Source organism: Acanthopagrus latus, chromosome 13 (assembly GCF_904848185.1).
Source record: "Acanthopagrus latus isolate v.2019 chromosome 13, fAcaLat1.1, whole genome shotgun sequence".
Lineage (NCBI taxonomy): Eukaryota > Metazoa > Chordata > Actinopteri > Spariformes > Sparidae > Acanthopagrus > Acanthopagrus latus.
Window position 1 is genome coordinate 2,293,609 of NC_051051.1, and position 23,285 is coordinate 2,316,893.

Here is a 23,285-nt window from a genome sequence, read left to right on the forward strand (position 1 = left end):
GTTCTTCCATTCATGAGTGGAAAAAAATAGAAGCTCCGCCCTTCGTCTGCGTCAGTTTGTTTATACTTCCCGCCCCGCCCCGCTGATGAAAGCCGTACGCACTCCCCCAACCGAGCGGGATATTTCATCAGCGCGACCGCAGCCTCAGCATCTCTCTGTCCGCCTCTCCGCGTCCTGTGACCGCTCCAAGCGCAAGACATCCAAGGTAATAACTCCTTCACCGTGTTTCATGTGACGGTCAGTCATTTTGTTTCTCTCTGAATCGTGTTTTGAAGACACTTCCCGCCGTGTGTCGTGTTCTCACTACTGTACTCGTAGACTGACGCAATCCTCCCTCGTGCGTTTGTCAGTTGTATGGGCGCACTCGCGGTTTAAAACGCGACGGTTCTCATCTCCGGTTGTAGTTTTTTACGTGTTGGGGAATTAAACTCGTAAACAGACGGGCTTCGCGCGCTGTTTTTTTTTCTGTTTTAATTCACAGCAGTTTACGGTTTGTACGGCGGTTGGCGTCTCATTTGAGCGGGTACCGATGTGACGTTACACGGAAAAGCTAAACAAAGTAGAGAGGAAACAGTCAGTGAAATGTGACCGCAGCGGGGGAACGTTTGAACGAGTGTGTTCTGTTAAAAAACACACGGACGGACGCTCTCCCGTGTCCTCCATCGCGCGTTTCATTCATTGTTTTGGTCCGAGGCGACGAACACAACCCGCTTACTCGTGTTGGGGGGGGGCAACCAAGGCGTGGGATGACGGTAATGATGCCTTCAAAGACCCCCAAACAGCGCCGAAATTCTAACAATCAATTGAGTTCACGGTGCTGCTCTTGTACTGTACTGTTAATTACCTCGTAGTTATTAATGTGTTGATTCGATTCACGCAGCTGTTACTGCAAAAAAAAAAAAAAAAGAAGGAGTCGAAGCACAACAACAAGTTCTTTTCTGTTCATAGTTGTAAATTATGAATACTCGCACAGTATTATTTAAATACGTTTAAATTGATCGACAGAGAGTGTGTCTGCTGTACAGGAGACACACTCTTTGTTAGTAAATAACCACAGGTACAAAACACCTCCGGCACGAGCTGTATGTGTACGTCAGACCGGGCAATTACGAGATTTCCTTAAGTTGTGAACGCACCGTTGGCACCACGCGAGAGCCGACGAGCCACGTAGCTAGCTGGTGTTACGGTCCATGACAGATGGGCTGTCGGCTAAACGGACCGCTGAACAACGCCGAGTTTGGTCAGCACCGCTCGTAGGTAAGGCTATTTTAAGTTTCTGCCATTGTCGCCTTTAAGGTAGCCTAAATTCCAAACACTAGTGAGTGCCATGAAAGTGACTCATCCTTCCGGGTAGGATTCTTTACCCGGGTGTAGTAGCATGCGGTCGGGGTGTTTCCATGCTCGTGTTGCATCAGCCGGTTCCACAACCAAGAAATGTGGTGAAATTAGCTGTGATGGACCAAAAAAAAGAGTAGAGAGAGTCTGGTTGTGCAGTGTGTGTGAGACAAACCTGCTCGGTGATGAATGATCCAGGTGTGTGATGGGCTGGGAGAGGTCATCACCCACATGCCACCTTACTCTCTTCAGATCTTGGCATTATTTACACTTGAGTAGCTTCAAATGACAGAAAAGGGAAATATTGTACATATACAGTTGCCAACACCCTGCAAACAAACCCTAATCAGGTTTATTTATGTTGTTGTAAGAGATTTACATCCAATGTATGGTGATTTTAGTTCAGTTCATTTGCTGTGTCTGACAATCAGTAGGGTTAGGTTAATAATTAGAAGACACCTTCATGAAGGTAAGACTCACTGCAGGCTGTATCATTATGATGAAATCCCAGCCAAGTATAAAAACATAGTAAATGTGTTATACGTGAGCTGTGCTCTATTGTGATGCCTGCTAAGGCATCTGCAATTTGTTTATTTATTTTTTTTTACCAGAGTTGCAGTTAAATATGTGCAGTATTGCATCATCTAATTGTCCAACCCTGCCTCTCTTGAGTAAGATTATTTGCTAATTTCTGGTTAGTCATCCGGTGTCTGTTAAGTTATTTCTAGTTAAACCGTGGAAAAACATAGTTGATAGTATTGTGTACGTGTCATAACAGGGGGGTGTGCACCAACACCGTTAATGTCAGCAGTCTACATCCAATGATCTGCGTCTGACATGATTTCTGAGAAAAGCTGCGTCCAGCTGACAGGTTATCCTTCCAACGTGTAGATTTGCAGCTCTGCTCTCGCAGCAGTTAAATGATAATGCTGTTGGCTTTGGTTATGGGAAAGAGAACAGATCAGTTGGTTTGTCACATTCCATCTCACAACGAAGGCATTTTTTTGGCAGGAGTCGTGGTTTTCAGCCAGGTGACTTAAAGGGTCGTTCAGTTCAGTCTCAGCGGTCAGTCCGTCCACACGTACGGCCTTCATGTGAAGGACACAGTGTCTTATGCATACAAACGTACTGTTTATGACTTCAAACACCTGGGAAACCATTGTGCGTGTGTGACGGCTACAGAACGGTCCACGGACTCTGTGCGGACAGTTATAATGCGAGGTACCTTCCAGGGTAACGTGAGGTCAAAGTTGCACTCTACGCTGGGTGTTTAGCCCCACAGGGTACTGAACACGATGTTCCCTTTGTTCAGCTGCTGACCCAACAGTGAGCATACTTCTGCTTTATCACTCGGAACATTGTTGTTACGTAGATGCAGGATTGGCAGTAAATTGGGTCACTTAACAGTTTTGCTACACATTTTCAGAAGAAGAATGAAGAAACGTGAAATTAGGTGTGGACAAATTTGAAGACTTGAATGTCAACATTTATTTAGTTACACAAAGTTCAGCTTGACTCACAGGCAAATATTTTCATGTCATTCAGTCCCATCCAGTCACAGTCAGCCTTCACTAAGTTCCGGTATTTACATATTACACAAAAGCTTCAGGTTCCTGCATGAAAAAAGCTGCAGATTAAAATTAAATCTTTGTGGCTCATTGTGTTGTCACAATACTGCAATTTCTAACTTCCAACACAATACCTTGGAATAATGATCCTCGCTACCATGTTCAGTGCCACAGGAAAAACTTTACACAACGTTGATGGTATAAAAGTTTAGATTTTAATGAAAAGATCAATATGCTAACGCATCTGTACAGTTTGTTGTGTCCAACTGCATCAATTTAGGTGCATCAAATAATATTAAATGAATTCTTTATACATTACGTCGGTGATTGTAACTAACAACAAGAATTTGTGTAAATAATAGGTGCATCAGTGCGACCAGTGACGATGTTTAGGGGCACGTGACAGATTTTTGGGGTGGTGCTCGTGCATCCACAACAGTCTCCTCCTGCAGCCCTGTTTTGATATTTTTGACAACACTCGTCGCTTAATTTGCATTTGTGAATCGGACAATTATATCGCGATGTATTTTAGCCCAGGAGTCTTTTTTGTCTTTTTGAGAACTTTGACGCCAAAGTTTGCAATTGGTACTTGACGATGCAACTATGACATAGCAGAAATGGTCATATAACCACCGCGCTGCACTTTTATTGTTGTTGTCAACAGTGGCAGTCAAAACAAAGCCATGCCTTGTTTATACCTGGTGGAATGAGGCACAGCAACACGCTATAATGGGGTTAGCAGGTTTATTACTTCTCCAAATAATCCTCTTAGATTCCACGGCAGCAGTTGCAGCAACGCTAAGTCAAGTAACAGGACCATTATCCCTGAAGCCTGTTGTAACCGGAGCAGTGTTGGCCCAAGTCTGGGCAGAATCCTCTGAGAGAAAGAGGCTCTTTCAAAGAAAATTCAGTATACTCTGGTTGTGTTGCTGCTGAAGGAAGTGAGATATGATACAGCAAATCAACTTGTCTCTCTTGTCAACACTTAATGTTTTGCTTTTCGCTGAGAGTCGTGTGTAAAACAGGAAGAGAAAATGGCGGCAGGTAGCTCACTAGTCTTTTCATGTGGGTGTGTGTGGGCTGTGGCGTAGTGGAGCTTACAGACGGCACATTTGTGAGCCACACCTCCGAGCAACCTGGCATAAATCTGCCCCACTTACGCAAACGGGCACCCTCGTGAAAACCACAAGGAAAAGATTAGCAACGAGCTGACGTGACGGAGGCATCGAGCAGGGTGAAGGTGGCTCCAGCATCGCTTTAATGAGACCCCCACTTAGATGGGGTCATACAGCAAGTAGGTCTGCAGTTCTCCAACCTTACGGTGGGAACTGTGCCACGACTTAGTCTGCAGACATGAAAGAAAACCTTACTTTGAAGGGAAAATGCAGCATTTTCCAAGAAATTGATATTTTGACAGTCTTACAGTCAGCATAGCTCCAGTTAAGCACCTTTTGTCCTACTTAGTGAAGGTATGTGTTGGACGAACCCCTGTGGAGATCACAGCCAGCTGGGCACAGTAGTTAAGTATTAAATGTTTATTGACACAACATTTACACTCTCAGATCTCAGTTCCTGGTGTGCGAGTGGAAAATGCTACTGGAATGTCACACCAAGTGGGGAGTGGGAGCGTATCCACCGTGTACCAGTTTCCCATCAGTCTTCAGAGGGCCGACTGTTTATTATTTAATTTCATTGTTTGACAGTGTTTGTCTTCTTTTTTCTCCCAACACTTTGCTGTACTGGGCAGGATATTCTCTTTTGAAACGGAAAGACTACAAGCGCTTTGATAAATGGGTTATGTTATTTTTATGGTATTAATAGGAATATTGTCATTGTACTGAATCATTGTGAGCACATGTATCCGGTGTACTAAGAAGAAACGGGCCAAAATTAGACCATAACATAATATACAGCTGGAAGACTTCCTTTTGTCAAATTGTCTCACATATACTTTGTGACCTGAACTCGTGAGCAGGTCAGCAGGTAACATAAGGTTGCAGCGATATACTTCTTTCAATCTATAGATTGTTATAAAACCTAGACAGTTATCGCACCGTGTAGATTTTTTTATCCAAGTTTATAACCACAAGCTAATTTGTCTGTGGGAAAATGTGCCACTGTGCGTATTGTAAAGGTTATTGTAAGTGTTAAGTGTGTGCTACCATGATATTCTCTGATATGGTTATTGTACCGTGAAAAACGACACATCTTTTTGTGTCTTGCAGCTGATTCCAGCTCGCCTGACTGTACCTGAAACTTTGTTTTGTTCTCCTGAGCAAGGATTCTCCGAGCTTTTCCCCACAAACTCAGTGGCTTCATCTTGTTCTCTTCGCCTTGTGTTCAGGCTTACAGCACCTAAATTCTGGCTTTACCTGGCACAGCAGGTACAACAAAAAGAACAACCAGAAGTGCATCCACACAGAGGGACTGCCCTGTGACTGTGCTGCCTGGTTTGTGTTTCACTTCTCCTCTTTGCTGCTTCACCGGTGAAGTGACTGATAGGCCTGAAACGTTCATCCGCCCTCTCAGCGCTGACACCGAGGAATCAGGTGTCGCAGCATTAATAGCCTCTGACCTGCACCGTTGCCTCTGACGCGGCCTCGCTCGCCCCATGTTGGAAAAAACTGATGAGTCTTTTTAACGCAGCGTTACGTAACTTCTTTTTACCTTTTTAAAATAACAGCTTCAAAGTTGTGTTGATGGTAAAGTGTTTTGTGACTGTGCATCAGCCACTCCGTCCCACCATCACTTATTTCTGTTACACAAAATGCTAATTTCTACATAATGTTGCTTTGAATTGCTCCAACTGAGAGGAAACCAAAAGTTTGTCCTCAGTCCTCGAGAACTGAGTTCAGCCTTTTTATTTCCAATAAACTTCCTCTTCTACTCTTAATGGTTCATCTATTGCAGTTGTAGCGGTCATAATGTAGTGTAGTATTTGCAGATAAGATAAACCTGCTACACACGGGAGACTATAAGCATGGCTTTGCTGAGACTGACATGTGCCTGGAGTTGCAACACTAAATTAATCTACCATTTCTTGCTCAAGTAATAAAACAAAACACGTGAAGACATGTAGCGAGATGACAAAAACAAATGTTGGCTCGCTGAAGACATTCACACTCTGTCATTCACACACTCACTCGACGTGCAAAGCTTGGATCTCGAAGTCAACTTTATTTAGCGACATGTTTTAGTCCTTCAAAAGGAAAAAATCATGCAGCAGGATGATTCTGCTTTCTGTCAGGAGGAAAAAAAGGAAAAAAACATTTCCTCTTTTTCTTGGTTTATTGTGAGAATGTGGTGGAATGGATCAAACAGCCTAACCTGTTCAAGAACCAGAATGTGTCCCCACAGCTTGGAGTAAAAATAAAATAAAGAGTCTTATGTAACAACATTTACATAAGTTCCAGGTGTAACATTTTTACTGGGGTGTGTTTTTATGTCACATGGCGGCATTCTTTACTGTGTCGCTGCCCTCAATTCCAACATCCAGTCAGGGATTTACGTCAAACCTGTTTTTGTGTGATTGAGTCTGAAAGGCCCCCAAAGACAAACAGAGAGATGGTGTATGTTCAGGTCAGATGTTTCTGTCCTTGGCCTGTTATTACCTGTTCCCGGTGTATTCGAGTGTGTGCACATCTGCTTTACTGGCACAGGAGTAATCCCTATCATTCAGCCTTTACTGAACTTGATAAGTTCATTACTACTGAGGTAAAATGTTTGCTGTTGTCCTTGAAGGGGCTTTTGTTTGTGTCCTTTTTTTCTACATCATGATGATAGAGGGGGAGTGATCATGATGACCTTCGAGTCTCAGATCATTTTGTTGCAGATAGTATTTCATAAAGGCCAGTTAGACAATAGACAGAATGCATTAGGCCCAGGCAACATCCAACATTTTATATCACCAAATTTTCTCATCCTTAATAAAGACGACGATATCATGGTAACATAAATTACAGCTAAGTGAGATTTTGATCTGCTGTTCACATCTTCGATTTTCACTTTGCAGTCAGACTGAAGAATGACGAGTCACACAGCTGGTCGATATTCAATTTGTGAAAAATGTTGCATATATCTAAATATTTGATCACATTTAATACCAGCCTGAGCCTACACTGCATTTTCACTTGGACTATCAGCAAAGAAATATTTCTTTGAATCTTTAAACAGAAGTTTAAACTTGTGTCTAAAAGTAAGAAAAACACTCATAAACCATCTAGAATTGAGCACAGTTCAATCTATGAGCTATTTGTAAGTGTTGATCACATTTTTAAATAACCAAATCAGAATTTGAAGGCCTCTGAAATGTCCTGATGTGAAACCTTCGACAGGGAGACAACAATTCAGAGTACCGGTAAGCATAAATCGCAATTGCTCATTTCTTTGTAGAGCCACAGTAAGACTAAACTTACCTTCTGAATCAGAGTTTGTGATATAAATGTGTTGCAGTCACTGAGGATTTAGTCATTTGAACTTGTCTTGCAGGTTTGATATAGAGTAAAGGTCAGTTTTTATCCGTCTATCAACCTTCTCACAGTGCAGCTGGTTCACTTTATCGAGCTGCTGGCTCACGCTGTCCTCCTCTATCCTTGTTGATATTCGCAGAAATCAACCATATCGTCCCCTCGCAGCCTCTGGCGTTCCCAGGCTTCTCCCTGTCAGCTTGTATCTGCTGAAAAAACATAACACAAGTGGTGGAGTGCATACTCTCGCAGTAAGGGAGTGGTGAGGATTCAGACTAGGTGCTCTTTTTGTTTTTACAGGGGTGTGTGCTGGGACAGGTTTATTTGTGGAGACAAATTTAAGATCAGTTGTAAGCCTGGTAGGTTTTCTTTTGTCTTCGTGAGGCCTCTCTGTGTCCCACTGCGTCTCACGATGTGCTACTACGACGTGAGAGGTGGAGGTATGAATTCCTGGAAGTTGTGTAACTGTTTTTTGTTTTTTTTTTTGTGTGTTTTTTTTTTTTTTTTTTTTATGAGTTCTCGTGTCGTGCAAAGTGTGCTGCCTGCGGTCACTTGAAATGCATCTAAACCCTGCTGAGACACCGTGCACGATATCAGACGACAGAAAACTTCCCCGGCTATGTTACAAAGTTGTCGAGTTGATCGTTGGGAGAGAAAGTGTCAAGTTTGTGATTGTGCCTTCAGTTTTTCCAGGAAAATGTTCACTGTTGCAAATCCCACAGCCGTGTGAAATGTTTGGCAGTTACTGAATCATTTTCTTGTTGTGTTTCCTCACAGGTCCTAATCTGCTGCTGCTGCTGCTGAATACTGAGACTGTAGACCTGCTACTTCCTTTTCTCTCTGCGTCAACACACCTCCACTAAAGGACCAATAAGAGAACTCGGTTTACCTACCCATCTGCCCAAAAGTACTGCTACTGTCAGGCCAGTCACACGTGTTCTGTTTAAGCTGTGTCAATCACACACACCCACACTAGACGGTTTAAAACACATAGCCTGCTTCAGCGCCCACACAGTCACAGCAAATATGGCCAGCAAGCTGTCCAACTTTGGCAAAACCCTGCTGCGTCGCCGGGCATTAAACTGCGGGGGCGAGGAGTCCCAGTTCGCCCGCTGCCTGTCCACCCTGGACCTCATCGCCTTGGGGGTGGGCTCCACGCTCGGCGCCGGTGTCTACGTCCTCGCAGGCGAGGTCGCCCGGGATAAAGCTGGACCCGCCATCGTCCTCTGCTTCCTCATCGCTGCTCTGTCCTCCATGTTGGCCGGCCTATGCTACGCTGAATTCGGTGCCCGTGTCCCCAAAACGGGCTCTGCATACCTTTACAGCTACGTGACGGTTGGAGAGATCTGGGCCTTCATCACGGGGTGGAACCTCATACTCTCCTATGTGATAGGTGAGCTTCTTATAGTTTGCTGTAAACGTAGATACAACATCAATTCAGAACTTTTTTAAACCGAGAACATGGAGAATGATTGAAAGGATTTCCTGTGGTGACACGTTTCTGTCTTGTCTTTTAGGTACAGCCAGTGTGGCCAGGGCGTGGAGCTCCACCTTCGACAACCTGGTGGAGCAGAAGATCTCTGACTTCTTCAAAGCCTCGATGGCAATGAAGGTGCCAGGAGGGGTTCTGGCAGAGTACCCTGACCTGTTTGCCCTCATCCTCATCCTGCTGCTTACTGGTGAGTGAACCATCAGTCACTATGCTCTCTATATGAGAGATGATGGAACCTGTTCAACCTACAGAAACTTTGTTACGACTTTTGCTTGCTCTTAACTGTCAAATTTGATTGGCGACTTAACCTTAAAGAAGAAATTTCTTACCAATTCCCTGTAATTGTTTTGATTTATTTTGAAATACTGGAAAGTTTTACCTCTAAAGTTTTGACTAAACTAACTGAGCACACAAGCTGAGCGCCATAGAAATTGTTAGCATTCATGAAAAAAACATTACGTAACAGCCAGAACAAATGTCACACTGATATTACAGCTCGCGTTGCATGCCAGTAGCAGTGTTAGAGCGAAGTGGTGGCTTGGTGACTGATTGCATGTTGGAAGTGATGAACACGTCCACCCACGTAGCAGATCATGTTGTTACTGCTGCTGAAATATGAATTCTCTCTTCTCTCCGTCACATCCCCCTCCTCCTCCACCTCCTGTACTTTGTGCACTCAGGACTTCTGGCCTTTGGCGTGAGCGAGTCAGCGCTGGTGAATAAGATCTTCACAGGCATCAATCTGGTGGTTCTCGGCTTCGTTATCATCTCTGGGTTTGTTAAGGGGGACACGGCCAACTGGAAGCTGACAGAAGACGACTACGTCGGCTTCATCAACCAGACCAATGGCACCTGGACAAACAAGTAAACGACCGCTGCCTTTGTCTGCAAATTAAATGGTAGTCACAGTGTTTTATCTGTTTCTGATTGTCTCTTTTCTTCTGCCTCTCAGAGTTGAGAAGGAATTCGGCAGTGGTGGTTTTGCTCCGTTTGGTATTGCTGGAGTTCTGTCTGGTGCCGCCACCTGCTTCTACGCCTTTGTGGGCTTTGACTGCATCGCAACAACAAGTGAGTAATCTTACTATTTCCATGACGATCACTGTAGAGAAGGGCTTCACAGATAACAGACATTAAAACACAAACCTCACACTCGCTTTCTTCATTGGTATGAACATAAAAACTGACACATATTCGTGGATCATCTCTACAAACAATATCTCAGTGGAAAGATGAGATGAGACAACACACACGTGTGTTCGCTCCGGACCTTGTGCTTGTTTGCTCAGAGGTTTGTTTATTTACTGTAGCTGGTTGCCTCTTACTGACAGTGTCCACTGAAGCTCTTATCTTTCTTTACTCACGAGGCAGCTGGATTGACAGGCTTTTTTGTTTCGCTTGTTTGTTTGAGCTCTTCCAATCAACTCGTCCTCTTCGTGCTCCGTTCTCTCTGTTGTCCTCAGGTGAAGAAGCAAAGAACCCCATGCGCTCCATACCTATTGGCATCGTGGCCTCGCTGCTCATCTGTTTCTTCGCATACTTCGGCGTGTCTGCAGCTCTGACCCTTATGATGCCGTATTACCAGCTGGACCGGCAGAGTCCTCTGCCTGAGGCCTTCACACATGTGGGCTGGGCTCCGGCCAGGTACATCGTGGCTGTGGGCTCGCTCTGCGCTCTGTCCACCAGGTAAGGAAGGAAATAAACTTCTTGCTATGCTGTGCTCTTTTACAGCAGTGTAAAGCTTTTAATGTGTCAATATAATACTAACTTTTAACGTTGTCTCAGTCTCCTCGGCTCCATGTTCCCCATGCCTCGTGTCATCTACGCCATGGCAGAGGACGGGCTGCTGTTCCGGACTCTGTCCAGGATGAACGCTCGCACAAAGACTCCCCTTCTGGCGACCATCGCTTCTGGTATTGTTGCAGGTACGTTCACTGTGATTATTTATTTTTCTTGATCGTGTGTTTTGTCTCCGAGTATCTTCTTTATCATGTTTGCTCATGACCTCAGATCGGCCATCTTTGCTTTGTATGTCTGGGTCACAGCTCTGTATCTATCAGCCTCTCCGACCTGTTGTCTGTTGACACTTCACTCTTATGAATGCTAAGGTTTAATTTGTTGTGAGCAGCTTCTTTGTTCCTCTCTCTGTCTTGCTTAAGAACTTAACAAGGAAAAATGTTTCTAATGAATCTGGTTTTACTTCCCTGTTCAGCGCTCATGGCCTTCCTGTTCGACCTGGCTGCTCTGGTCGATCTCATGTCGATTGGAACTCTGTTGGCATACTCTTTAGTGGCCATCTGCGTCCTCATCCTCAGGTAGGCGCCTTTTCTTCTCTTTGAGTCTCTTGAAGTTGTTATTAAGTATCCAGGACGACAGTTTCAAAGCATAGCATTTATTTACAGGTACCAGCCAGGCAACCTGAATTCATCCAGCCAGACGGAGAAGCTGGTGGAGCTGGTGGAAGGAGAGAAGGTGGCTGTAAGTGGAGGGGACAGCGGTGACGAGTCCGGCATGGAGTTGGATGAGAAGCCGCTACGAGAGACCTTCACCGCCAAGCTGCTCTTCTCTCCAAGTGGAAAGAACCCAACAGAGACCTCCGGGGCCATCGTCTACGCCACCACTGCTATTATTTGTAAGAATAACAGAATAAAACAGTTGTATGTTGTAAAGTGCATCTTGCCACCACAATCTTTTAGTAACTTTCTGTCCTTCTTGTCTCCCTGCAGCCATTCTTATCACTGTACTCTGCGTCATCCTGGCCAACTGTCTCCAAGAGCTGCGGGACGGAAGTGCAGGCGTCGTGGTGCCCGTCATCATTTTGACTCTGCTCTGCGCCGTCTGTGTCATCATCATCTGGAGGCAGCCGGAGAGCAAAGAGGCTCTCACCTTCAAGGTAACGCTCAAACCCAGGACCACGTGACGCTGTAATTATTACACTGATGTCGACTCTGATTCCCTCAGTTGGTGCCACGGGGTCAATTTCACGAGAGTTATGGTGACTTTTCTTTGTCCCCTTCAAGGTCCCTCTGCTGCCCTGGTTGCCCCTGTTCAGTGTTTTCGTCAACATCTACCTCATGATGCAGCTGGACTTGAGTACATGGATCCGCTTCTCCGTCTGGATGGCTATCGGTAAAGCTTAGTCCTTTTTAATCACCATGTCTACAGCCACATGTTCTTTTCATTTTCCACAGTTGCATTTAAAGTAACAATTGAGAGTCTGGAGACATTTTGCCATAGATACCTTGACAGAGCTGTTTAAACCCTCCATGTAGCTGTTGAGTAACCTCCTCTTCTCGCTCTTTCCTCCACGCCAGGTTTCGCCATCTACTTCTTCTATGGTATTAAGAACAGCAGCGAAGCAGCCAACAGGTCATCCCCGCGCAAATATGAGCCCGCGCTGCAGAGCAAGAGCCCGATCTACAAGGGCGCCCCTGATGACAGCGACCTGGAGGCGGGCAGCCCCTGATACAGACTGACGTAGACCTGGGGAGTGTTGCAGATCTTCTACACTCATTCGTTTTTTTGGCCGTCTGGTCGAAATGGCTGCCAAACGCTGCGGTGTAGGCGGCCCTGGAACGCAGCCCTGGGTTTATAAAAGGAAGAGGAGGCAAGAAAACGCCACACACATCTTACCTCTCACTCAGAGGCTAATTAACTTGACGGCCAGACACTGTGACAGAGCCACTTTCTGGTCCGTGTGTTTGTTTTAACCTGTCTGTCTGTACTTAGCCTTAGCCCTCCGGAGATCTACCTGTAAAAACTGCTTCAAATGAACCGAACTAACAACGAGTACTGTGGCGCTTCTCTTGAAGTTTTCGTTAACTGGATGAATGTTACACTATACTAACTTAGTCTTCGCTCCTCCTCTGCCGTCAGTGCGCTGTAGCTTTGTGTGCAGTCATCGGCACATGACAAACAAATTATGACTTGAGACGGTGAGTTTACAGTCGTTGAGAGACCTCGATCCGTGAGCTAGACTGCACAGAGTGTGAAAAACACCAGTAGTCGTCAGTAGGGTTAACATGTCTAGTTTACTGTCACAGTTTATTGCACCTTCCTGTTTTTTTGTTTTTCGTGTGAACAGGGTAGCTCTGCAGCTGTGCGGTCGACAGCGACAGGGCCGCAAACATTCAGATAGGTCAGTAGCACGTGGTCGATGTCATCTACACAGTTCGATGTCTGAGGTTTAAGTACACGCTTTACAGATTCGCAAGGTTAAACACACTATCGCCTTTGTGCCCCCCTGCTCCCAGAGAACAGCTGGCCAGTATGCGTACACAGCAGCATTATTGAATCCTATGAAATCAGTCGCTTCTTTTATATTTTATTACGATTCCCGGGAATCCAGTAAAACTATTTTTAACCCAAAAACTAAAGGAAAAAGAGTGAAAGAAAGCGGGAGTTAAACGACCTAATTGGCTTTCATGAGTTGTATAATGAGAGTGCATGGAAAGATCTGTATGAATTTAAAACAATCCTTTTAATTCCAGGTTTATTTTACATGTTTGCAGGCCTGTACTCAGATCTGTTTTGCAGATCTGAGGAAGCTCATCGAGCGATCCGACGAATCGCTCGATGAGCTTCCTTTTTAAAAACCCAGAGAGTCCAGGATGAACTGTCTCGGTGGTGTCGGGGTGCCGGGGGGCCTCTCTGTGGACGAGGGCCTGTCTTTTAATCACATCAAGATATCTTTTCTTTTTTTTTACTTTCTTGTGAAAATTAGATTTTTTTCACAAAGGTTCTGGTTTTAGTTTCAATTGAAACTTGTTCTTGGCAGCTTGGTCTGTTGAGCAACAATCACATGTATTTTATTCAACCTTATTTTATTTTTACTACTAAACTTTTTTCTGATAGACTTGTTAATATTTAAATGTTTCTTCTGGGATAGCTTTCGTCATTATTGCCTTTTTGTCTTCTCAATCAATTAATATGCTTTGTAGATTTGGATCGTTCGTGTACAGTTGTTAGTGTGCTGATGTTCTTTTGCTCATGTTTGTTTCTATCTTCCTTTTTTTGTTGCACACATGTCGCAGCATCAAATAATTTAATTGTGATATCCTTCCTGACCAACTGAACGTGTTTTTGGGAAGCTAAGCTTTCCAAAACGGAGAATGACCACTAAGAATTTGGTCTTTAAATTGTGTAATTTAAAATCTTTCTACCCCGATCCTCTGGAGTCAAGATAATTTATTGTTAATAGCAAATGTTTTTTTGTTGTTCTAGTAAAGTGCTTTACTGTAGAATGTACAGTATGTGTACAGTATCTATCTTGTATTTGTATAATGCTGTAAATTATACAAATGTACTTTTGTTAAAATATGAACTCAAGTATAATTTGGTAAGAGATGTTTTTTGTGACGTACACTTGAAGGCATTTCTTTGACACCTGATGCTGCTGAAATCCACATCACACAGATCCCAGACCAGTTTCTTTACATAAAATGGAAGTATTGGAGCATTCCTGCAGATCTTTACAAGCTGCTGCTCTCCTCCGTCACACCTGTCAGGTGATGACAGATCTCCCAGCATACGCTGTAGAGGAGGGAGTGTGTTCAGTGAGCGTAGATCTGGATTCACACAGTGTTTCTGGATGATATCAGTCGATTATCTGGTGCCTGAAGAAGCGATCCACCTGCTGACGGAGGCACCGGGGCTGCTCAATCTAAAGAATTAGTTTTCCTGACGATGATGATGAATCCCAGGAAGAATTGATTTGTCGTTAAAGGTTACGTGACTCATATCACAGCGAGCTCTTCACACTCAGCCCTTGTGCCTTTTCAAAAGTCAATCCCGTCATCTCCCCTCTCAGCGCTGACTCGTTAACAGCAACTATCTTTTGTTGTCTCTGTTTTATATCCTGTATATATGGCTGTCATGTACAAAACGAGCTGTATTTTCAATGTTTTGTTTTGTTTTTTTAAATAAAATGATTCTTGCTCACGGCAGAAACAGCGTCTGTGTTTGATCTCTTTATTTGTTAAAGAAGTTTGAGCTGAGTGTCGGAGCGCCTCGGGCTGTTTCACTGTGAAACTCCTGACTACAATCGTTTCAGGCCACCAAGCGTTAGTGGTTTATTTTAAAGAACTGTGTTCACCACACATTTCATATCCAAACACCAGTGTTATGACGCCCTAAAAACTTGTTTGTCGAGTTAAAAACTTGTCGAAGCATCATTTCCAAAGTCAGGACAGCGTGAGAAGCGTCACTGTGACTCAACACACTGAATAAACAAACTGCAGCACTGATCTGTAACAGGGAGGTAAAACACCTTGTTAAGACTAATTCATGTAACCAGGAACCATTCATAAATTCAACTATTAAAATCAGAGGGCCTGAAGTGCCGACGCTTGAATGAAATGTTGTTTATGAGGAGTTAACGAGGCAATTAAGCTCGTCTTAGTTCAGTCAGAGAGAGGAAGTGGAATTCAGATGGTTTACAGTCGGATCTTCTGCTCGGTAAAGAAAACATAAGTATTTAATTTCTCGACATGATGTGAATTTATTTTGTTCACTTATTACGCGGTGACTCAACACAACAGAGTATATACTGTTTCACTTTGTTTACATGTGGCGGACCCTGCCACCTGCCGAGCCTCAGACAGTGTTCTCTGCTCAGCTCGTTTATTCAATTATGGAGAAAATATACATTTCTGAGTTTTGAGTATTATTGACTCATTAATATTGTAAATAATAAAATTATGATTTGGAATTTCTACATAGTGCCCCTTTAATTAAACATTAATTAGTAAGTATTTCATCGTTAACAAAATGAAACCATTTCCTAATCAGCTGTAAAGGTTTATAATGTAATTATCAGCTTTATAGTGAACAATGAATTAATAAATGGTTATTTAAAGTATTTCATTGTTATCAGTGAAATAACTATAGAGGAAAGTTTATACAAAGGTGTGAAATCATGAGAGACAAACAGATTTATGATATGAGCATATATATAATGATATATTGTTAAATATCATATATTGTGTTTTTAGATCAATCGCAGTGGATATTAATTTATTTAACTACTTTATATACAGTTGGATTTAATCTACAGCATCATATTTCACAAGATCATCATTTTCCCTCACTTGAGGTCTGTGATATTTCTCCAGCCAATCGAATATTAATAACAAGAACATCAAATATGTTATTTAATACAATAACTTGAGTAAACGTCCTTTAAATTCAGAACTCATGGTGTGTTGAAGGATCGTGCTACAGTCGCCCTCTGGTGGTCACACACAGCGTTACTGTCAGCCGGTACAAACAGCAGCATCCCTCCAGACTTTGCACAGATCTTTATTAATGCCTCGGGGCGTTTATACTGATGACACTTGTGCTATAATAATCTCAGAGTCACAACAACATCACAGATTCAGCTTCATCAGGCTTGGTTTCTTTAAATTAATTATCTACAGTTTGTGTTTCGTGAGACCAACGTGTTCTCGTCAGCTGACGGCTCAGATCTTGATATTCACACACGGTTCTGTTGGTGATTTTGTGTGTTTAGGCTTCTTTCTTCCAAAAGGCACTCGAGAGAGACGCTTCCATGTTCTGTCTGAACATCTGAACACTAACAAGCTGCAGTGACGTTCAAATAATCCTCATTTGTTCACTTCCTGTGTTTCACAAACATTTTTGTCATCTCACCAGATAAGAAGCAAATCGGACACGAGATCGATTCTTCTGCGTCTGCTGAGCGTCGGTACTGAGTGAAGAGGATATTTACATTTTTATCAAAAATAAAAACTTGTTTTCTTTGGAAAATTTGAGTCCAGCTGGAGGCATGCACTGATTATAAATATGTGACAGATTGGATTTATAAATGGATTGTAGGCATAAGCGTGAGAAGAGAGTGTGACCTGAAGGCGTCGTGTTGTGTTTAAGAGCAAACAGACTCCAAACATATGGAGGCCCAAAGTATCCAATATCAAACTAACATTACAGAAATGATCATGAAATGTTATTTTACCCTTTTTTAATGAGTTAATGTTTTCATCTCATAATTATATTTTTCCTCTATTTGTTTAATTTATGTGACTTTTCTATTTCATAATATTTCATGGCAGCAGCTACTTCAACCTGCTTCAGCTAGCTTAACAACTGCCATCAAATTTAGCCAGTTAGCTTCTCTTAGCTTAGCTTCTGAATCACCTACCTTGCTGCTGCTTCTGTTAATAATAAAGTCATGAATACAATCTGTTGTGTAGCTCAACAAAGCTGCAAATGTTACCTAGAATACCTAGCTATGAGGCTAACTAGCCAGGTGTGGTTAGCAGGCAGCAGCTAACATTAGCATTAGGTAATTCAGTTCCCAACAAACCCTGTAAAAAGCAGGTTCTTTGTGTGTGTGGTGCTAACAAGAGCTAGCAATTCTAGCCAGCCTGATAATTCAGACTCACAACAGCACCAAGCTAGCTAGCCAGTTAGCTGCCTCTCTGTGTGTAGCAACGATGCTAGCGCACTGTTTTTTTTTTAAATAATAATTTAAGATCACAAGCTTACATAGATGGCTACTTCTGGTTCTGGTAGCTAGCTTAACTGGGTCACTTTTAAATAAAGATATCATGACTTGAGTTATTATAATTTCTTTGATTCATTTAATTTGACTTTTTAAATTGTATTTAATATTGTAGACTTTGGGTTTCCATACAAATGGCTTAAATATCTCAACCAACACAGTCTAGTAAACACGATCTGAGTACTTACCATATTGATTTAAAAAGAAGTCATGATGTCTATCAGTGAGCAGCTACGCTAACTTTTCCTCTCAGCACACAACATGAAACATTTTCACAGTGCTAACTCTTCTTCATCAGTCTTCATCAGCAGGTCGCAGTCAGACAAACAAACACGACAATCTGAAGCTTTGGTTCACGTCCCTCCTCTCTCTCATCATGTGAGAGCCACCTGGAGTTTAAATGCAGTACAATCAGTGACGATCTGTTCCTGTCTCGTGTCTCTCAACGGATAAAAGGTCCCAATATATTCAGAGTATTATGCATGAAAAAGGAAGAGGCTCACACCACGCAGGAGACGAAACTGTCCACTGGAGAATAACTGTACACGTCAGGAAAGGCCAAAGGTGCAGTAAAGCTGAAGTGTTGAGAGCTGCAGGACTATTACAGTCACACACACATGCACACAGAACAGTGACGGGATGCTTGTTGTGCTTCTACACCTGTCGGGAACATCGAGTGTCTGAATGTCGGGAGCCGTAAACAGGCACCTGAACGTCTTATTTATATATATAGAGGTGTGTGACAGAGCAGGGATTTAAATTACAAACCCAGAAAACTGTCTGAGACCAGAGAGATCTCCTGCAGACGGAGTCCACTTCAGTTTTTTTCACCACCTGTCAGGTAAATCAGCACAAGCACTGCCGGCTGCCCTTGGCCACCTCCTCCGAGGAATGGACGGTGTTGGGAACAAATCCACTCTTGACGCCCTCCCAGCCGTCCTGGATCTTGATGTCTCCGGTCCGTACCAGCTCGAAGATGTCCCTCGTCAGATCTACGAACGCCTGAAACAAAAATCAGATTGTGACGGATCAGAAACTCTCTGCTGTCTCTTTAACACGACCATCTGAAGTGCACGTGTCAAAGAGGAACGTGAGTTGGTGGAATTACAGCAGACGTGACGGCATAAATGTCAAACTCGTGTCATGTCGTAGCAACTAAATCATCTCCATGACAACTGAGCAACTCCGTCTTCTTAAAAAGACCAAAACATGTGATTAAAAGTCTGATTAACATTTTCTGTCAAGACTTTTGTAGATGAGACTCCATTACAGAACCACATCTGATCTCGTATCTACACAGAACAATTATCATCCACACCTTCTCCACGTTGATGGCGTCCCGTGCCGATGTCTCCACGTAGCGCATCCCGAAGGCGCCGGCCAGCTTCTCGGCCTCCTGCTGGGTCACCTGGCGCTGGGCCTCCAGGTCACACTTGTGCCCCACCAGCAGGAAGATGATGCTGTGCGGCTGGACGTGGCTCTGAGCCTCCTCCAGCCAGTTGTGGACGTTCTGGAAGGAGCGGCGGTTTGTGATGTCGAAGAGCAAGAGCCCGCCCACCGAGTTACGGTAGTAAGCCCGGGTGATCGACCTGGACAGAAAGACACGGCCGACTGTGACGAGCTGCGTGAGGAAATCACTTAAATCAAAACACTTCTCAGTGCTGTGACCTGTGGTTAAAGAACAGGAAGGAGCTCACAGAGAAACTAACTTACAGACCCTGTTCACACAGCGGCCATTTTGTTGAGAAGCTCAGATGATGTTCCAAGTTGTCCAGTCTGTTATAATTTCACTGCTTTCTAATTGATCAGCAACTGAAAAGACACTGGATGGTGAAAGTCTGAAGGGTTAGAAATTCTAGCTAGGAAGTGGCTGAATGCTAACGCTAATGTGAAACATGGCCGCCGTCCCTCCAGATGTTCAGCCATCTTGATTTAAAGGTCATGATGACGTTTTTGATGACGAAGAAAAGAGAGATAAATAATTGCGTCCTCACCTGAACCTCTCCTGTCCTGCCGTGTCCCAGATCTGCAGTTTGATCCTTTTGCCCGGCTCGATCTCCACCAGGCGTGAGAAGAAGTCCACCCCGACGGTCGGGTCCGACACCTGGGCGAAGCGTCCCTCGGTGAACCTGCGGATCAGACACGACTTCCCGACGGTGGAGTCGCCGATGACGATCAGACGGAACTGATAAAGCCAGATCGTCTCCATGTCTCAGCAGATTAACACCTGTGTCAGAAGATACTGAGTTCACAGTCATGTGACGAAGTTAAACTTTTTTTCACTTGGTGTCACATGGACATACAAGAAAAAAAAATCCTACAAAATGTTTCTCTGCAATTCTTTCTTTCGTTTCAAACCAAGTGGAAAGAAGAATCAAGAGCCACCGAGTGTTTGTCAGAAACATTTTAAAGCACCTTCAACTTGACGCTGGAGGAAAATGGCCGCTGTGTGAATAAGAACTAAGAAAACTATGTTCTTCTGTTTATTTAGATTTCAAAAAATAAAATCAAGCCCCTGTTTACTTCAGTATGAAAACATTTTGAAGGATTTCTGTTTTTCAGAGTGAAAAAATAATTCATGAGAAAAAGTTTTTTGCAGCTGTGTAACCGGGTGAAAAACATTATTTTTTTTCATAGATTACAAAGATGGATTTTTTTTTATTCTTCTTTTTTTGGTCTTTTACAAAAACAAAATGTTTTTCTTCAGAAATGTTTTTCCACTCGATCAACAAACATGAACAAAAGAATCCTATAGAAACGTTTCTCTGAAATTCTTTTTTTCTGCCTCAAACCAGGTTTTGTTTTTTTTTTTAGAATATTATTTTTGCTTCAGATTATTTGGATCCAAACTTTCTCTCCCTTGTGTTTATAACAAAATCTGTGAAAACTAAGAAAACATTTTTCCTCTCCTGATTTTTCCCTGCTGGAATGAGTCAAACCAGGTGGAAAAATGTAAAAATAAAGAGAACTTAATTATTATTCTTATTTTTTTCACATTTTCACAGATTATCATGCACATATTGTTTTTAATGTCCCCTCAGGACTTCCGTAGCAGCAGCTCTGTTCATGTCTCATCTGTGCGTCTCTGTTAAAATGTAAGATCACAACACTGTCGACCACACGGAGGCTGGTTGGATCACAGCAGCCATCAGGAGCAGACTCACAGGCTCGGGTCACCTCAGCAGCTCCGTGTGATTTACAGCTGGGTGATCTAATTTCAAGGAGGAGGAGGAGGAGGAGGAGGTGCAGGAGGAGGAGGAGGAGGTGCAGAAGGAGGAGGAGGAGGAGGTGCAGGAGGAGGAGGAGGAGGTGCAGGAGGAGGAGGTGCAGGAGGAGGAGGAAGTGCAGGAGGAGGTGCAGGAGGAGGAGGAGGAGGAGGAGGAGGAGGAGGAGGTGCAGGAGGAGGAGGAGGAGGAGGTGCAGGAGGAGGAGGAGGAGGAGGAGGTGCAGGAGGAGGAGGAGGTGCAGGCCACTCCTCTCCTGCCCAGTAAACAGAGGTGTAGTCAGTCCGCCCCATGTGGACCACAGACAGGCTGCTGTGACACTCGGAGGCCTGATGCTAAGCTACAGGAGGCTGCTGGCCTCATCAGGAGACACCTCACACAGAACTGGTTCTGGTCATCAGGCCCGGCCCGCCGGGCTTCACTCCACTGGGTTCACAATCAGAACAAGAACCGATCCGTCAAGAATCACCCACCTCAGAGTCAGCAGCTAGAAATCAATCCCCATATCGATGATGATGTCCTGTGAGAATGATCCTCCGGAGCGGCGGTGTTTGTGTTACTGCCCACAGAGATGACCGGCACCGATAACACGCATCACGGTAACTGGGCCTCCGGACCAGAACCGACACCTGGGCCTCGCTAACAGCTCAGAGCAGGCTGACGTCAGACGGAGGTGAGCAGGTGTGTTGATGTGTTCGCGAGGATCCAGGAGGAAATGGCAGCAGGACACAACAGCAGCATCACTCACGCGCCCTCATCAGCACCAGTACCGTAACTGCGCACGCAGCTGCGCAGCAGCAACCCACCCCGTGCTGCCTTCACAGACCGTCGGAGACATTAACGACGTGAGTTAGAATCTTTATTCGGATCCTTATTTTTATTATTAAAAAAATTAATCATTTAGCACAATGTAGTTACATTAGCAATCAGGTGATTTTTATTTCATATGTATTAAGTTAGACAGACAGATAGACAGATAGACAGACAGATAGATAGATAGATAGATAGATAGATAGATAGATAGATAGATAGATAGATAGAGAGATAGATTGCAATGTATTATTCATTTCTATTATTTTTTCTAAAATGTATTAATGATTAAATTTATATAAGAAATGAAAATAAAATACAAAATACATACATTTATGAAACAGTCAAACAAGTGATTTTTTTTAAAAGATTTAATATTACTTTACCACTATATTCAAAAAACAAAGAAAATATATCTATATACAATATTTACACACAAAACATACAGTATGATCAACCTAAATATCAAACGTGATAATGATCCAATAATGAAGTCTAATAGTATAAAACCCTGAAAGATGGTAACCAGTGATGGAATGTAACTGAGTACATTTACTCAGGTACAACTTTGAGGTTCAGGTACTTTATTTGAGAATTTATTATTATTTACTATTTACGACTTCCACTCTACAACATTTTGGAGCCATATTTAATATTTTATATATTTATGTATTTCGCTGTGAACTCATCTATCTCTTTACTCAGCAGCATTGTGAACGGAGGACTGTGACCTCTCAGAGAAAAGACACACTTTGGTGTTTATTCAGGCCTATGTAGAAAAATGTGTGACAAATTCCAAAGCAGATTTTTACGAGGGGCGCTGAACGCACCACCAGTGCAGCGTAGTCTCTGACAGTCGGCTGTGAAGTAAACGGACTCCGGCTGTCATGTGTGATGAGACGGGCAGCGACCACAGGCAGCTCTGACAGATCCGGATGAGACCGGATCAGAACAACAGGCCCACGTCTTGCTGAGACCATCTTTCATGACTCGTCACAGTTCTGTTGAGGTTCCTGCGCTCCTTCGTTCAGTTTCCACAAGTCTTCTGAGGAGTTTCCACATCTGTGCAGAGCTGCAGCCATGCAGCAGGAGCTCCTGTTCAAAGTTCTGGTCATCGGGGACTTGGGAGTCGGGAAAACGTCCATCATCAAGCGGTACGTCCACCAGATCTTCTCCCAGCACTACCGGGCCACCATCGGGGTGGACTTCGCCCTGAAGGTGCTGCAGTGGGACGATGACACTGTGATCCGGCTCCAGCTGTGGGACATAGCAGGTCTGTAGAACCTCACGACCCGACAGTACAGAACAGGTTCACACACCCAGTCAGCTGATCGTTAACGAGCTCTGCTGCAGATCAGGACCAGGATTTATTCTGTCTGCTCTCTGGGAACAAAAACCTTTTGTTTCACCTCCTTCAGCTGCGAGTCTGGAGGGTTTAGAGCTGAAACACTTAAAATCAATCAGCTTCAGGAAAGTGAGATGTGAAGTACAATAAACATTCAGTAAAGGCAGCAACACAGAAAAACAACAGACGAGTCCCAAAGAGTCTTGTTTTCTTCCAGTTCTTAAAGATCTTTATCAAACAGCTTCCGGTCCGGTCGGCTCGTGTCAGGATCGGCTTGTTTTTCACTTTGACCCGACGGGACGGCGTGTCGGCCCGGTCCCTCCCTGTCATCTGAAGCCTGGTTGAGGAATGTGGATCTTGTGCCTGGCTGTGACTCAAGTGATCCCATGCTCATAATATCAGTCACATGATGGAGGCCAGCATAGAACCAGCACACACAGACACATGCATGCTCACACAAACACACACTCCCGAGATTCATCACTGATTTGATTTCACAGACTGTGTGTGTGTGTGTGTGTGTGTGT

The 23,285-nt window shown here is 43.7% G+C and overlaps 3 protein-coding genes across 7 annotated transcripts in view; 2 read left to right on the forward strand and 1 right to left on the reverse strand.

The window, feature by feature from the left end:
* On the forward strand, nt 1-14,803 carry slc7a3a (solute carrier family 7 member 3a). 3 transcript variants are annotated; one of them, XM_037118751.1, is made up of 12 exons: nt 1-205; nt 8,147-8,762; nt 8,887-9,048; nt 9,542-9,725; nt 9,814-9,929; nt 10,322-10,544; nt 10,644-10,783; nt 11,071-11,173; nt 11,261-11,490; nt 11,585-11,751; nt 11,879-11,987; nt 12,173-12,324. In XM_037118751.1, the coding sequence occupies exons 2-12, from the start codon at nt 8,396-8,398 to the stop codon at nt 12,322-12,324; spliced, it is 1,953 nt and encodes a 650-aa protein (XP_036974646.1). In that variant the 5' UTR covers nt 1-205; nt 8,147-8,395. The 3 variants fall into 3 exon arrangements, with proteins under 3 accessions (XP_036974646.1, XP_036974647.1, XP_036974648.1); XM_037118752.1 differs by lacking the exon at nt 1-205 and adding an exon at nt 909-1,257; XM_037118753.1 differs by lacking the exon at nt 1-205 and having other exon boundaries at nt 8,396-8,762; nt 12,173-14,803.
* On the reverse strand, nt 13,616-21,353 carry LOC119030844 (ras-related protein Rab-39B-like). Of its 2 annotated transcripts, none has more exons than XM_037118758.1 (4): nt 21,077-21,353; nt 19,374-19,621; nt 18,698-18,968; nt 13,616-18,381 (listed from the first exon to the last, which is right to left on the reverse strand). In XM_037118758.1, exons 2-4 carry the CDS (start codon nt 19,586-19,588, stop codon nt 18,226-18,228), a joined length of 642 nt encoding a protein of 213 aa, XP_036974653.1. In that variant the 5' UTR covers nt 19,589-19,621; nt 21,077-21,353; the 3' UTR covers nt 13,616-18,225. The 2 variants fall into 2 exon arrangements, with proteins under 2 accessions (XP_036974653.1, XP_036974652.1); XM_037118757.1 differs by having other exon boundaries at nt 19,374-19,606; nt 21,077-21,351.
* Nucleotides 21,321-23,285, forward strand: part of rab38c (RAB38c, member of RAS oncogene family) — a 5,639-nt gene continuing 3,674 nt past the window's right edge. Inside the window, exons 1-2 of one of the 2 annotated variants that reach the window (XM_037118760.1) lie at nt 21,321-21,448; nt 22,122-22,686. In XM_037118760.1, the coding sequence (XP_036974655.1) occupies nt 22,494-22,686 (193 nt within the window). In that variant the 5' untranslated portion in view covers nt 21,321-21,448; nt 22,122-22,493. Of the gene's footprint in view, nt 21,449-21,850; nt 22,687-23,285 lie in introns of those variants that run through there. The other variant, XM_037118759.1, reaches the window with a different exon arrangement.